General features: G+C 41.7%; 4 protein-coding genes across 4 annotated transcripts; 2 read left to right on the top strand and 2 right to left on the bottom strand.

The window, feature by feature from the left end:
* Positions 1-663: 663 nt before the first annotated feature.
* Positions 664-4,131, bottom strand: rnf170 (ring finger protein 170). The gene is made up of 7 exons (XM_079289206.1): positions 3,930-4,131; positions 3,112-3,275; positions 2,860-2,935; positions 2,427-2,541; positions 2,093-2,166; positions 1,626-1,757; positions 664-1,415 (listed from the first exon to the last, which is right to left on the bottom strand). The coding sequence occupies exons 2-7, from the start codon at positions 3,249-3,251 to the stop codon at positions 1,146-1,148; spliced, it is 807 nt and encodes a 268-aa protein (XP_079145332.1). The 5' UTR covers positions 3,252-3,275; positions 3,930-4,131; the 3' UTR covers positions 664-1,145.
* A 109-nt stretch (positions 4,132-4,240) lies between these two features.
* On the top strand, positions 4,241-6,843 carry gpn3 (GPN-loop GTPase 3). Its single transcript, XM_079290094.1, has 8 exons — positions 4,241-4,382; positions 4,554-4,662; positions 5,032-5,199; positions 5,412-5,536; positions 5,684-5,799; positions 6,049-6,145; positions 6,226-6,354; positions 6,488-6,843. Exons 1-8 carry the CDS (start codon positions 4,335-4,337, stop codon positions 6,542-6,544), a joined length of 849 nt encoding a protein of 282 aa, XP_079146220.1. The 5' UTR covers positions 4,241-4,334; the 3' UTR covers positions 6,545-6,843.
* A 77-nt stretch (positions 6,844-6,920) lies between these two features.
* Positions 6,921-9,772, top strand: arpc3 (actin related protein 2/3 complex, subunit 3). Its single transcript, XM_079289776.1, has 7 exons — positions 6,921-7,035; positions 7,440-7,539; positions 8,022-8,098; positions 8,527-8,595; positions 8,898-9,024; positions 9,257-9,351; positions 9,583-9,772. The coding sequence occupies exons 1-7, from the start codon at positions 7,030-7,032 to the stop codon at positions 9,643-9,645; spliced, it is 537 nt and encodes a 178-aa protein (XP_079145902.1). The 5' UTR covers positions 6,921-7,029; the 3' UTR covers positions 9,646-9,772.
* A 413-nt stretch (positions 9,773-10,185) lies between these two features.
* Positions 10,186-13,199, bottom strand: LOC306792416 (ubiquitin-conjugating enzyme E2 G1-like). Its single transcript, XM_079289520.1, has 6 exons — positions 13,015-13,199; positions 12,504-12,606; positions 12,321-12,418; positions 11,546-11,724; positions 11,290-11,400; positions 10,186-11,176 (listed from the first exon to the last, which is right to left on the bottom strand). Exons 1-5 carry the CDS (start codon positions 13,055-13,057, stop codon positions 11,314-11,316), a joined length of 510 nt encoding a protein of 169 aa, XP_079145646.1. The 5' UTR covers positions 13,058-13,199; the 3' UTR covers positions 10,186-11,176; positions 11,290-11,313.
* Positions 13,200-13,636: the final 437 nt, after the last annotated feature.

Genomic DNA, 13,636 nt, shown 5'->3' with positions numbered 1-13,636 from the left:
TCAGGATTGGACTCGCAGTAACTTTAGGGTGCCAAGCAAAGCTTAACAGAAACAGAAAAATATACATTTCTACAAATGTAAGGGGTCACAAGGAAAAAAGGTTGAGAACGAGAACTACATCTTTACTGTGAGCCAGCATAAGTCCAGCAATCCGTGACAAAACATCTACCAAAACTGAATCACGTTAATTCATTTCACTTTGAGATATTGATAACCCTTTTTAATTTACTAACGGGTTACAAATTAGGACACCGAAGTTCCAAAACATGAAGTGATGAATCTGAGAAGCTTTGTGGTTCACCCTTCGACTCTGAACACACAATTACCTTTCGGTGGCAAGGTAAGCTAACATTCATGACGTGAGCCTGTTTACATTCGACGTGACGTATAATTAATCCGATACCTTTGGTTTGCCTTCTTCTGACGATCAAAACACTACTTTTTAATGTCTTGAATAAAAACCGTCCAGTTGAAAAGTTATTATACACCAGTCTGGTTGTCCTGTGCATCCTCAGCTCATGGATACATGCAGAGAGGTTCAGATCTCAGCAATAAATGTAAACGGTTGGAAGCAAAAATATTTTTCTCACAAGCACAAAACGCTGTCATCATGAATATGCATAGTCACAGGTTAATTAAATAAATGCATCATCAGTTTAATGGACCAAACCAGCTGCAATAGCCACAAGAAGATGGTTCAACACTCAACAATCTCAATGCAGGCAGCCAACTTTAAATGCATATAATCAAGACAGTGCCGTTTATACAGTACATTCAAGACCACGGTGTTGCAGTTGTTTTCATTATGTTCATGCACATTAACCAAATAACTGGCAATGCTGACACAGAGCTGGCTGTTGAGTGTTCAGTTAGGGGTGCCCAGCAAGTCTTTTAATGGACCAAAACAATTCCCTTGGCTGACCGCAGAGTAACAGGTCTTATGTAGTGTTGTTGTTCCCCTTGATCTCATTCAATCGATGAAGCATTGATGGTGAATTATATCTACAGAGTGAATATTCACAGCCCCTCTCCAGTGATGAACTAAGATCCCAGGCTTCAAAATAAACCTCTCGACTATGTTCATTCATTCATTCCGTCTTTACAAGTCCACCGCAGTGATGCAAGCCTCTTGTGTGAGTGAACCTCTAGCCGTTCAGTCTCTGTGTAACCACCTCTCTGTACATGATAGAGATGTACACAAAGAGGAGCAGGATAACAAAGAAATCGTCAATGAATCCCAGCAGACCGAAAAGGGCCTCGGGGAGGATGTCGAGCGGCGAGGCCAGGTAGGTGATTGCTCCCACGAGGCAGAGAAGAATCCGAATCCTGAACATCCAGAAGAGGCCACCCACAGAGAACATCTCCCTGAAGGCATGACGAAGCAAGGTGGGCACATCTCGCAGCCTGTCCATATACTGAGAAGACAGAGGGGACAAAATATGTTACGAGAAGTTCATCTGCGTACTGGTATCTCATACGGGTAGGGCCACAGATTATATAGTCCGGCGGGAAATTCATAAGGAACATCTCTTTTTGTTTTTAACACTCAAACACTTTTAACATACTTGAATGACTTTTGTAGTCATTTAAATATGAATATCGTATTGTCGCTGTGGTATACTCACAGATCTCGGCTGGCCTGAGAACCTGCGGTTGTAATCGATGATGTCCGTTAATATCAGCTGAGGCTCTGCCCCCCCTTCCTGGACCCTCTCAGGAGTGGTGTGCTCATGAAACAGTGGGAACAGCAACGTCACCTGGGCAAGGGGGAGGAAAACTTAGCACATGGCAATACTCGTGTAAAAAACGATCTGTGTGCCGCACACCTACATTAATACAAATATTTGACTGAGGAGAGACTGTGTCCCCGTGATTTTGACAATAACTAACAGAAAACAATTACATTGAAAATGAAATTTCAACCAGAGACAAACATGCGTACAAGTCTTAAGAGATGAGAATTCAGCATTTATCTCTTTGGGTAAATTTGGAAGATAGCAATGTTAACAGCTACCTGCAAGTCTGGCATCTAGAAATTGTAATTTGAAAGCTCAGGTTAATCATTCTACATCCAACATGTGTTACGGCTCACCATTTGTCTGCAGATGGGGCAGTTAATAGCACCCAGCCATGTGCCATACCTCCAGTACGCTACAATGCAGGATCCTATGCAGGAAAAAAAGACATCGCTTTACAACATGAACAAAGCATAAGTACAAATAATATAACAAACTATTCTTTTTAACTTTTGCAAATGGATTCTATAGTTATTCGGACTTTTGCATATTATCTAAAGATATGCCAGCATGTGCAAACAGAATACAGCTAAGTAAACGAATAATACAATTACAGATTTGCTTCATTTTTTCTCTCTAATGTAATGTTTTGCTCAGTTTACATTACTAGAAACTGTACAACTGTCCTACCACAGAAAAGGTGTCCACAGTTGGTTTCCACAGGCAGGACGGCCTGCTGTAAACACACAGGACAAGACATGTCTGTGTAGTACTGCTGCCTGGCCTCCGCCTGAGGATTCTCATCCTGACAAAAAAAAATGAAATGCATAAAAATCAAAAACACATATGAAAGTTGAATATGTGAGTCATCATGGAGCACACAATTTTGAAATGCATCTCCTGATTGAAAAAAATACGTCAAACAACTGTATGAAAAATAAAAAAAAGAGTCATCAATCCGGCAAAACCATACAGGGTAAGACCTTATTCTCTCGCTGCAAAATTGAGTAAAAACATCATTGTGTAGAACTTAAATAAGAAGTGTATCTCATGTATTTTAATGTTTGTCTGCTTTGTTAACCATATATTGGCGGAGAGGCTGGCGTTGCGTCTGCCTGCGTACCTGCTCGGTTTGGAGCTGTTGTCGGACGGCTCGAACGTGCTCCTGATTCTCAGGATGAATGTTTTGCGAATCTTGTCTGCAAGAAGGTGGAAAAGGCAGACATTATAGACACATAACAGCACATAGAGCTACGCACACCGACGAGACAACTTTCACTTGAATTATTTGGAACGGTGACACACACCTGGCAAAGAAAAGGCTAAACTAAAGCTTGCCGTACAGGCCACTTTCATTTTAATGATTTAAATTTACCTGCAGAGCAAAGTGAGGATGCCTGCAAGGAAGGTGATGCTTAGCACCACAACAAATAAGACCTGGTTGCTAATGCCTTCAATGAGCGCATCCTCATCATGGATCAGGTAGTCCAAGTCCTCACATTGACTGTCCTCCATCACCCACACTCATAGCCTACAACACTACAAAACAAAGAGAGGCACAACAACAAAAGGAGGTTAGCATTTCTCTGGACAGTCTTCTGTTTCTGATCCTTATCGATCTAAGAGTAAAATAAAACATTGTGCATTAATAATACAACGTTACTGAAGTATCACGATGTCTAATGTTGCAAGTAGTAGTAACATTGTTTATCTAAGGAAGACGTTGTTGTTGACTTTCCTGAGATTATCAACTAGCACTGTCTGCCTTAAGTTTACAATTAGTCACTGTAGTCGCACTGCTAGCTACGTTTAGCGTTAGCGTAGAGTAGCCATGATTTGCTCATAACACGTTGTAATAAATAAATACTGCTAACGCTGACAGCCAACGTTTGAAAGCACACCCACAGCTGGACAGTAGCGTTGGCGAGTTATTATTACACACCGAAGAGATACAAATGGCTGGTCTTCTAAATCCGAGCTCAACCTGTCAAGTGTCGCTCGTAGTTAAATCATCATCATAGCTTAACGCTACTCTGCTGCCTGGTTAAAGCGATGCTTAACTTGGGTCTAAACACTGCGGTTAGCAGCTAAAGAGTCAAAGTACAACACAAGAGCACAATCGAGCAAATAAAGTCTACGTGACCTGCGAGGGTGCAATATATGAGTGCAAGACGGAGTGTGACGAGGACCTACCAATGAGTATTGTTAAGTCAACTCCATTCAGCCTCGAGACATTGTCTTTTAGCTAGCTAGTAGCAGTACCGTTGCCGTGACTGTGGTGTATAAGAACACGGTTTGGTAACACGTTTTGTTTTGCAGCAGTTTTGGTTTGTATATAAGAAGCAGGTTTGCAGCAGTCCTGCACGCTGGTGTCAGTTTGCTGCTTCCTCCTCCTCTTCGCCCTCTTCTTCTTCTGCTCTTATCAACGCCTCTAGTCGTACTGTCTAGAGCCAGTAGGTGGCAGTAGTGAGTCTTACGACCGGTGTGCATATCCCTGAAGAAGAAGAAGCACTCAGGCATCAGTACACAACATAGCTAGCTACAGTTACCGAAAAAAAGCTATTTAACTTGACCACAACACCTTCTCATTGAGGCAAAATGCCTCGTTACGCGCAGCTAGTGATGGGCCCGGCGGGTAGCGGTAAGGTAAGTCACCAGTCCTTTGGTCACACGTGCTGAAATGCCTTGTTATGCTACGCGGCTAAAGCGATGTGCTAAGGCATGAGGCTGTGTTATCACCACATCCACATCGATCAAGTTGAAGTAGTGTCTGCCTTTTTCATTTAGTCATTGTTGGAGTTTTATTTGTCATTTCAGAGTACCTACTGCTCCACCATGGTCCAGCATTTAGGGTCCCTTAACCGCTCAGCTCATGTGGTCAATCTGGACCCAGCAGCTGAGCACTTTGACTACCCTGTCATGGCAGGTGAATACAGCATGTTTTAGAACATTATTACATTACAAAGAGAACATCTCAGCCGGATGTAACCCAGAACAAAGGGGTTACACAATAAAGACACAACTGTAAGAATAGATTCAAGAGTTAAGTTAATTTATTACTTTATTATTGTTTTTTAGGGCTAACCAAGCTTTACAGTGAAAACATTGAGATGTGGCTTCATAATGGTCAATCTTAACAAGACAAAAGAAGTACAAAACAATACCACAGCACAACGTTGTGACATGTATGTTGTGATTCACACGCTGATATTTGTTACTTGTTATTACATTTAGTACACTTACAGCAGGTGCTCTTTCGTTCGACCCGACAATCTCACTGTTTCTGTGTCCGCAGACATCCGTGAGCTCATCCAGGTGGATGACGTCATGGAGGACCCTTCTCTCAGATTTGGCCCGAACGGAGGCCTGGTCTTCTGCATGGAGTACTTCGCCAACAACTTTGACTGGCTAGACGAGAGCCTGGGTCATGTAGAGGATGACTACATACTGTTCGACTGCCCAGGTAAACATCTTGGCAAGACGCATGCTGAAGCCAGCGCAAGGTGGATTCACCCACTTTGTTTGTGCCGGCCCACTCTGTTAAGAGTTGAAAGTAAATGATGGTGAGACGGGATGACATGCGATTATGAATTACTGTCAGCACTGTATAGATGCAGCATTAGAGTTATGTTTTTACAGCTGTAGCGCAGTTTTGACATGTGGCTTCTTTTGCAGGTCAGATTGAACTTTATACACACCTCCCTGTAATGAAGCAGCTGGTGGAGCAGCTCCATCAGCGGGAGTTTCGGGTGTGTGGGGTCTTTCTGGTAGACTCCCAGTTCATGGTGGAGTCTTTCAAGGTAACAGGCAATCTCTTTGAGTGGCTTCATCTCTTCATCTGGTTCCCGTTTGTGCTTGAACACACCTTATTTCTGCACTGGGGTGCACTTAATGTGGTAATGAAAGCAAACATGGAGTCTCACATCTTCCCTCCTCTCCACATACAGTTCATCTCAGGGGTCATTGCCGCCCTGAGTGCCATGGTGTTATTAGAGATCCCTCAAATAAACATCATGACGAAAATGGACTTGCTTAGTCCCAAAGCCAAGAAGGAGATTGAGAAGTAAGTACTATAAGAGTACACAACAACACTGCTATGCATCTTCAGTTCACGTGAAACTTCACTAATGATTACCCTCAATGTTGGAACTAAGGCAGAAATATATTAAGGGTTATCGTGACTTAAATGTTACTTTTATAAAATTGTCCAAACCTAATTTTTTCAAAACTTAAATCTATTAAAAAAGAAAAGTTTACAAGTTAATCAAGTTTTGTTTAGCATTCATTGTGTTTTGCTTTGTTTTTCCACTAGATACCTGGACCCAGACATGTACTCAATGATGGAAGATACCTCAGATAACATCAGAAGCAAAAAGTTCAAGAATCTGACGAAAGCCATCTGTGGTTTGGTAAGTGAAGGCCTTAATTTGATGCTGTATTTAATTTTGGATCAGAATTTTAAAATGTTTCTTTATGTCTGTGTGTCCAGGTTGATGACTACAGTATGGTGAGATTCCTGCCTTTTGACCGCACAGATGAGGAAGGTATGAACATAGTACTGCAAAATATTGACTTCTCAATACAGTATGGAGAGGACCTGGAATTTAAGGAGCCAAAGGTGAAGAAACAAACAAAACATAATGAAATACAATTAAAAAATGTGGTGTAAAGTAATTACAATGCATGTAGCCATTATTGTAATATTATTTTCTGTTCATTTGTTGTTATTCCCATCCTTACCTTTTCTACAGGAGGTTAATGAAGATCCCGATAACCTAAATTATGATGAGGCCTTTCAAGACAGCTGAGGAGTAGAGTGACTCCAGGAATTCTGCAAAAAACAGACTTGAGCTGGATACACTATATCAACTCCAGATGGAGAATAGCATGGAACTGCAAGGACAACATGTGTAGAGAAAAGACTGACAGAAGATCATGAATACCTTGTATCGTTTATGCTCATATGTTTTTTTTTTTTTTTTTTTGCAGTCCCCTTTGAAGATATTTGGGATTTTAACCCATACATGTTTCATTATTTCAGGGCCATGTTTAATTTTAAAAAGTCGTTGGTAAATACCTTTGTTAATGCTATATTTTTTAAATAAAATATTACATAAAACTTGACTTCCTGTGTGAAAACAAACTGGTGTTCTAGCTCCGCCGTGTGGACGGTACGCTACATGACACGTGGCCACTTCCTGTAAAGCTGAAGGGTGGGACAGGCGGAAGCTGGGTCCTGCCGTGCTAGTATTTTTCTCTCGCTGTGCAGTTGGACTGGTATTTATCACTCAACATGCCGGTGAGTACATTCTACACGATTATTGACTAGCAGAAGCTTCCAATGTGTGGCATCGAGCAAACATAAATGCATATAAACTCCACTGGTTGACACAAGGGCCTCCGAGGGAACGTTAGCTGTGATGACGAGTCTCGTGAGCTCGCCATGTTAGCATTTGCTCGCGATGAAGTGATGTTTGTACATGTCAGAAATCTTAAATTCCCCGTTGTGACTTTTCTGCAAAATCTTTTGTTTGGTATCTATAAAACACACTGGTGTCGTGATAGCGTAGCCCTAGCGGATGGAGCTGTAGCTGAAATGTCACTCATGCTAACTGCCAGAAATGTAACGTTACCTGGTAAATATGACTAAAGCAACTTCGTCTTCTCTCTTTTTTTTTTTTTTTTTTCTTTTTTTTTGTTAAGGCGTATCACTCAGGGCTGATGGTCCCCGACACCAGGCTGGTGGGGAACATGGCTTTGCTTCCTCTTAAAACCCAGTTCAAGGGGCCTGCTCGAGGAGACGGTAAGGCTGTACAGTCATACTAATCAACACAAACATTACAGAAACACACGCTACGTTTAGTTTGTACGTTATTGGGTTTGTTACCTTGTTGTGACACGTTCCTGATGCACGGATTAGCTTCACCTCCATATATGGCCTGAAGAGTTCAACTTCTTCATTCATGTCGTTTGACGCTCCGTTTCCAGCTCGTCAGTGTCTGTGGTGGGCTCATGAATTGATGTTCACCATAGATAAATAATGAGTGCCAAGTTGTGGCGTTTGTCAGGACATTCTTGGTCTCTTAAAGTAGTTTGTCATCACAAATCCAAAATATAGCTTTACCACATATCAAAAAAGGAAATGTGCTGCCCGAAACAGGAAATGACTCTCTGCATTGATAAACATAGTTTGACAACACTTGTTAAATGTAAATTCCCTAATTCATCATTATGAATTGATTTGAGAGCCTTTTTATTCACAGATACCTATTTTTTCCATTTCAGGTATAGAGTCGGACATCATTGACGAGGCCATCTACTACTTCAAGGCCAATGTTTTCTTTAAGAACTACGAAATCAAGGTAAGTCATGTCGTGTCACTTGTATTGGCAGCGTGCATTTATCCCTCATTTAAGGTAAACAAATATGTCTAACATTTGTGTACACAAAACTTCAGAACCGTGTTGCTTGCAGATATTCGACAGAGCTAAATCAAACCACAAAGTTTAAAAAAAATGTTGACAGTGAGGGACAAGTATGTACCTCACTGGTACGGCTGCTCCTCTGTTCTCTCTTCAGTCTCTCTGGGCCTTGTACCATCTGTGCATGTTGATTCCTCAACATGCCCCAACTTGCTTCTTCCTGTTCCCCTTCAGCAATGCATATTTGCTCTGGTTTTAAACTGAGTTACCTTTTTACTGTTCAGACCTGACTGGAACTGTGCTCATTTTAATAACATGCATGCTTTAGAAAAGATACTTATTTTGTTTGTGTGTGGTGTTGTTTTCAGAATGAGGCGGACAGGACGCTGATCTATGTCACACTGTACATCTCTGAATGCCTGAAGAGGCTACAGAAGGTAAATTGAATTTATTTTTTAAATGTACAGAGTTTATAGTGGTGAAAATCTACACTGTACCCTTGTTTCATAATACTAGCAGCAACAATTTAAAGGAGTGTGTTACTCAGGGATCTCAACCAAAGGATAAAGATCTACCAAAGGGATTTTAAGGAGTCATTCAATTAGTAGAATGTATTGTTTTCCTTCAACACAGGGAGGAGGAATTAGCTGCTTAAATGCCTGTTGAAATGGGTGTTACTTCCTTCAGACAGGTGACCGATCTAACCCTTTGCATTGGTGTGTTTGGTTGCGGTTTACAGTGCAGCTCCAGGGGCCAGGGAGAGAAGGAGATGTACACTCTGGGCATCACTAACTTCCCCATTCCTGGAGAACCTGGCTTCCCTCTCAATGCTATGTATGTTAAACCTGCAAACAAGCAAGAGGACGGTAAGAAACCAGCACCATCAACCAGCTCTTCTGTTGTGTCACTTCCCTGTTTTCCCCAGTATAGAGACAGTACCCTTCTCATATTTAATTTAACCCCCAGTCTGAAGTAATATCAATCCCAAAATAGCAATGTTGACCAGAGCCCCATCATCTTTAAAGATCTGAGGTTTGAAGTGCTGTATCATCCGTAGTAGTAGTGTGATGATAATACTGACTGCGCAACCTTTTCCAGAGACGATGAGGGCGTACCTCCAGCAGATCCGCCAGGAGACCGGCTTGAGGCTATGTGATCGCGTGTTTGATCCCCAGACAGACAAACCCATCAAGGTGAGTCCAGTATTACACGAGGGGAGGGGGCAGCTGTTCCTCAAGGCTCAACAGCAGCCTGTGAGTACATCCAGATGTCGTTGATGGAGCATTTATATAGCACATCCATTGTATCAATATGCATATCAACATATTGAGTAATAATCTGTAGCCTGTTTTGCCCCAGGTACTTTGAGTGCATGAGCTTCAGATACTTTTCTTAACACATGTTTTTTTCTTCTTTCTTTCCAGTGGTGGGTATGCTTTGTCAAAAGGCAGTTCATGAACAAAAGTCTGTCTGCTCCTGGACAGTGAGCGACTCAGGACTCAGTTTCTGTTCTACACCTGCAAGATGGAAGGGTTTTTCTTTGGGGTGGGGGGGGCTGCTTCTGCATTGCTAAAATGATTTTATAATCGTTGAGTTTAAGGATATATCTTCACTTGTTTGGATGTTGACCATATTGAGCTGGTGCTTAATTCAATAAAGCAATCATGGAGATTGGAAAATGATGTGGTACTGTGTTCTCTTTATATTGCACCTCACATTTAAAACAGTGCCCATATTTGCTGAGTTGTGATTAATAGTAGCTCTGAACGAAGTTAGATTTTAGTAAACTGTTAATTTAAGATGAAGATGTATAAATATTTGACCACTCACTCACATGTCCACAATAAAGTTTATTACTAGTTTTCACAATGTAGAGTTCATTAAGTGGGTGCCACTGCATACCTGTTCAAATGGTGTCCATACTGAGCATACAAATTGCAATTACTGTATTAAGTCACTTGATCAGCAGACCATGTTTGTATAAGCCTTTACTACAGTAGACTGACTTTTAATAGTAGAAAGTGTTGCCATTAAAGTGGCTGTAAAAAAAGAAATCTACAGTGAGAGTAGAACCAGGACCCTGAAACTGGAGCCGCTAAATGAAGTTCAGCCGCTATTTTCATTATATCCGCCTGTGCATCTCAGAATGTCTTCTGTAAAAAGGCCTATTTCAGTGTTGCTGCACAATAACATACCTCCTCTCCCTTAGGCATGGTGAATGCATTCTCTGTACACATGCAGTGTTCAAAAGCATATTGACAGTTCACCAAAGCAACGACCAACACCCTTTATATTTACACAAGTAAAAAAACAAAGCAGCATGTTTGTTCAAATATATATATTTATTGGTGTATTCTCTTTGGATTCTAAACAGGCCTTCAGTTGCAGTCCTTATTGAAGATGCATTTCCTTTGCTGGCAGTCAACGTTAAGGCAGCGCTGGGTGAGAAGTTTGCCCGTCAGGGAGAAGAAGGACCACGTTCTCTGCAGAGCACTTTGGGTGTGCAGGGAAATGAGAGCCAGTGTGACTGCAAATACTGCAAAATTGCATATTTGATTAAAATAGCTGTGGACTGGATGGCTCAGTGTGGCAGGTTGAAAACAAACAAACAAAAAACCCTCCATAAACAGATATGCTATCTTAAAACAGCCTCACTCTAAATAAATAGGTCAATATAAATGTAAACTAAATAACATGCATTTGTCAAAAGGGGATTTCTCCTCAAATCTGACGAGTATGTACATGAGAGAGAGTCTCCGGCTGTATCATTAATCTTCCTGTGAGTGAAACGTGGATGCTTGGCCAGAAAGTGTCTGGTGCAATAGATGGTGGAAATATTGTACTTTTGGCAGCCTCTGCCATTCAGCATAATTCATAAATATCAACCCTCAAACTGCAAGAAAACAAAATGAGGAGAGAGATATGGGTCTTTAAACTTTTCCTGCCAGTCTTTTTCTTGTTTGGGTGACTAGCCGAGGGCCCCGTGGTCATCTAGTCAATCCCCTGTGCAGTTCCAATCTGAAACAACAATGAACATCTAGGTTTGCATGTATGGTTTCACAAGGAAAGACATCGCCTAGATAAGCAGTAACTCAGCACTACGATGAATGCTGACAGCTGGTGGTACTTACTGTGTTGATGGCTGCAGTCGGGCCTTAGTCGTAAGCCATCTCTTGACTCCTCCGCACACAGCGTGCCACCTTTTTCTTAAAAACTCCTTTAGGATCCTCCCGCCACTCTTTCTGCAGGATACAACACAAACTCTCACCAACGATAACCTTAGTGCGGCCGTGACGTCCCCTCGTCCTTTCTTTCTACCTAATTCTTGGCCACAACATTTTGTGCAAAAAGGTTCCAAGACAGCTGAACATTAAATGTTTTACTTACAGCTGCGTCTACGTTGGCAGGAGAGTCTCCATTGGGGTCCGCCAACATGGAGATAACGCTGATCATGATGGTCTCAACTGTGTGGATGGGCAGCCAGCGCTCCTCGGGCTTCTCATAGCCGTACTTGTCCTCGCCAGGTTCGTGCAGGATGGAGATGCAGACGTCTCCATTTTTTGCCACTGGTAGAAAAACAGGAACACACACACAGAGATTACCGACACGTCGGACTGCGCGATAATTCAATTTCACAATTCTATCGTCTTTCAATGGACTCATGTCGTGATGAAATCAATACATTAGATGACAGGGTACACAATTCCGTCTTCTAAATTGATAATAACAAGCACATTTTTATGAAAAACCTGAATTGATCAGAATTCTGCTCGCGGGAATACCCCAGTGTAGTTAAATCAAGCTATTGTCTTCACCGGATTAATGTGCATGTATGTAGTTCTTAATTCAATTTAAAAATACCGATAACAGGATTGTAGATTTTGGCCATATTGCCCGGCCTTACTGACACGTTTGTACTAAAGCAGAAGATCAGGTTCCATTCTGCAGCTCTGCACTCGGCAAAAGTCAAACCCAACATATTGAATTACAGTAAGAGACTCTCGTCGAGGCATCTTTACCATAAATATCGTAATACCATTACCACTAATACACTCACAGCAACTAGTAGCTGCTGTTTGAATATTAAAATACCAACACAGAGTATGTAGTCCATTCCCCTGAAATGAGGCCATGTACGGCTATATTTCCATTTAGTTCTTACCATTTGGATGCCAGATTTCTGTGACGAACTTCATCTTGGGAGGCCTCAGAGGATAGTCACGGGGGAAGGTTAAGGCAACTTTGAAGAAACCTCCTTCACTACAAATCACAAAGAGGATGGTGTTAATATCTATAATAGAGATTATGAGGGAAAGTAAGTCCACTGGTTAGTGATTTCTCTCACAATAACGTGTCTTGAGGTCCAATGACCACCACTTCCCACTGATAGATGTCATCATCATCTACGAGACCCGCAGAAAAGCCTTCCACCGGGTTCTTGTTGAGCTCTGAAAATGTAAAGTCACAATTAGACTGATGTAATGTTATCTTAAACAGTTTGACATCGGGTTTTATCAACAGGAGTAGTAAGCTGATCAAATTAGCTGATATACTGAAAAGACACCGAGCAATGCTTAGCTGGTAGCTGAATATCCAAGCACGCGCAGTAGTGTGTGTGCGTGTGGTGATTTTGAAATTCCTTCCCTGGTTATTGAGCAACAACTAGCCTGAGTCATAGCCTCTCTAACAGCTGTCTGGTACGCTTGTCTGTAACGTTAAACGTGCGTGCCACCAGCTGTATGTGTACCTAAGAACACAAGCTAATCAAAGAACACGTTCACGAATGAACTAATGGTGTGACTGTAACGTAATGTACAGTTGAAATAAGGTCCAGTAGCGACAGTTAGCGAACTTACCTGCTAATTGTTTACGTAACAACAACGAGGACCGTTCCGTCATTTTATTGCTACGACGTTATATTTCCCGACTCCGTCACTTGTATCGATCAACGCCAACTAACTGTCAAACCGTCAACACGGTTAAATTCAACATTGGGCAGCGAATGAAGCTAACACCGTCCACGTTTTCTCTATTGCCTCTGTGGTCAAGACCGATAAATAACATGAGCCGAAAAAAATAAAAATGGTGATATAGCCAGAGGGAAATATTCCCGTTGTATAACCTGTCAGGCAGGCCTTTCTTCCAGAGTTTGTTTGGTCCTCTATGAGTTACACCGATTAATTCAGACTTAATGTCACACAAAGGGTCATGGATGATACACACAATAGTTCAATTTGGCAAATCATTTAGAAGTTATTGCTCACACAGCGTAGAATGTGCCGCCTCTCAGGTAACACCCAGGGAAACAATCCTCACCGAAAATAGTTCTTCTTCGTGTGGTTTGCAAGCGGGCAATAATTGGTGCATTACTGCCTCCAACCGTTTGTAATGAATACTACATGTTCTCGTTTTGCACCCCCGTGTAGAAGATACCAGAAGTTAAAACTACTCTGAAATGATTCCGTTTTTCCCCACCTC

The sequence above is a fragment of the Melanostigma gelatinosum genome (genome assembly GCF_949748355.1).
Source record: "Melanostigma gelatinosum genome assembly, chromosome: 18".
In the NCBI taxonomy this organism is placed as follows: domain Eukaryota; kingdom Metazoa; phylum Chordata; class Actinopteri; order Perciformes; family Zoarcidae; genus Melanostigma; species Melanostigma gelatinosum.
This window is presented reverse-complemented; position numbering and strand designations above follow the sequence as displayed.

Coding starts and splice junctions, on each gene's coding strand:
- rnf170 (XM_079289206.1), bottom strand. CDS start 3,251: ATGGAGGACAGTCAATGTGAGGACTTGGACTACCTGATCCATGATGAG. Junction 2,542..2,859: donor AACAGCTCCAAACCGAGCAG/GTACGCAGGCAG, acceptor TTTTTTTGTCAG/GATGAGAATCCTCAGGCGGA. Junction 2,167..2,426: donor CTGTGGACACCTTTTCTGTG/GTAGGACAGTTG, acceptor TTTCCTGCATAG/GATCCTGCATTGTAGCGTAC.
- gpn3 (XM_079290094.1), top strand. CDS start 4,335: ATGCCTCGTTACGCGCAGCTAGTGATGGGCCCGGCGGGTAGCGGTAAG. Junction 5,200..5,411: donor CATACTGTTCGACTGCCCAG/GTAAACATCTTG, acceptor CTTCTTTTGCAG/GTCAGATTGAACTTTATACA. Junction 5,537..5,683: donor TCATGGTGGAGTCTTTCAAG/GTAACAGGCAAT, acceptor CTCCACATACAG/TTCATCTCAGGGGTCATTGC.
- arpc3 (XM_079289776.1), top strand. Junction 8,099..8,526: donor TTAAGAACTACGAAATCAAG/GTAAGTCATGTC, acceptor TGTTGTTTTCAG/AATGAGGCGGACAGGACGCT. Junction 8,596..8,897: donor GCCTGAAGAGGCTACAGAAG/GTAAATTGAATT, acceptor TGCGGTTTACAG/TGCAGCTCCAGGGGCCAGGG.
- LOC306792416 (XM_079289520.1), bottom strand. CDS start 13,057: ATGACGGAACGGTCCTCGTTGTTGTTACGTAAACAATTAGCAG. Junction 12,419..12,503: donor GGACCTCAAGACACGTTATT/GTGAGAGAAATC, acceptor TGTGATTTGTAG/TGAAGGAGGTTTCTTCAAAG. Junction 11,725..12,320: donor AGAAATCTGGCATCCAAATG/GTAAGAACTAAA, acceptor TTTTTCTACCAG/TGGCAAAAAATGGAGACGTC.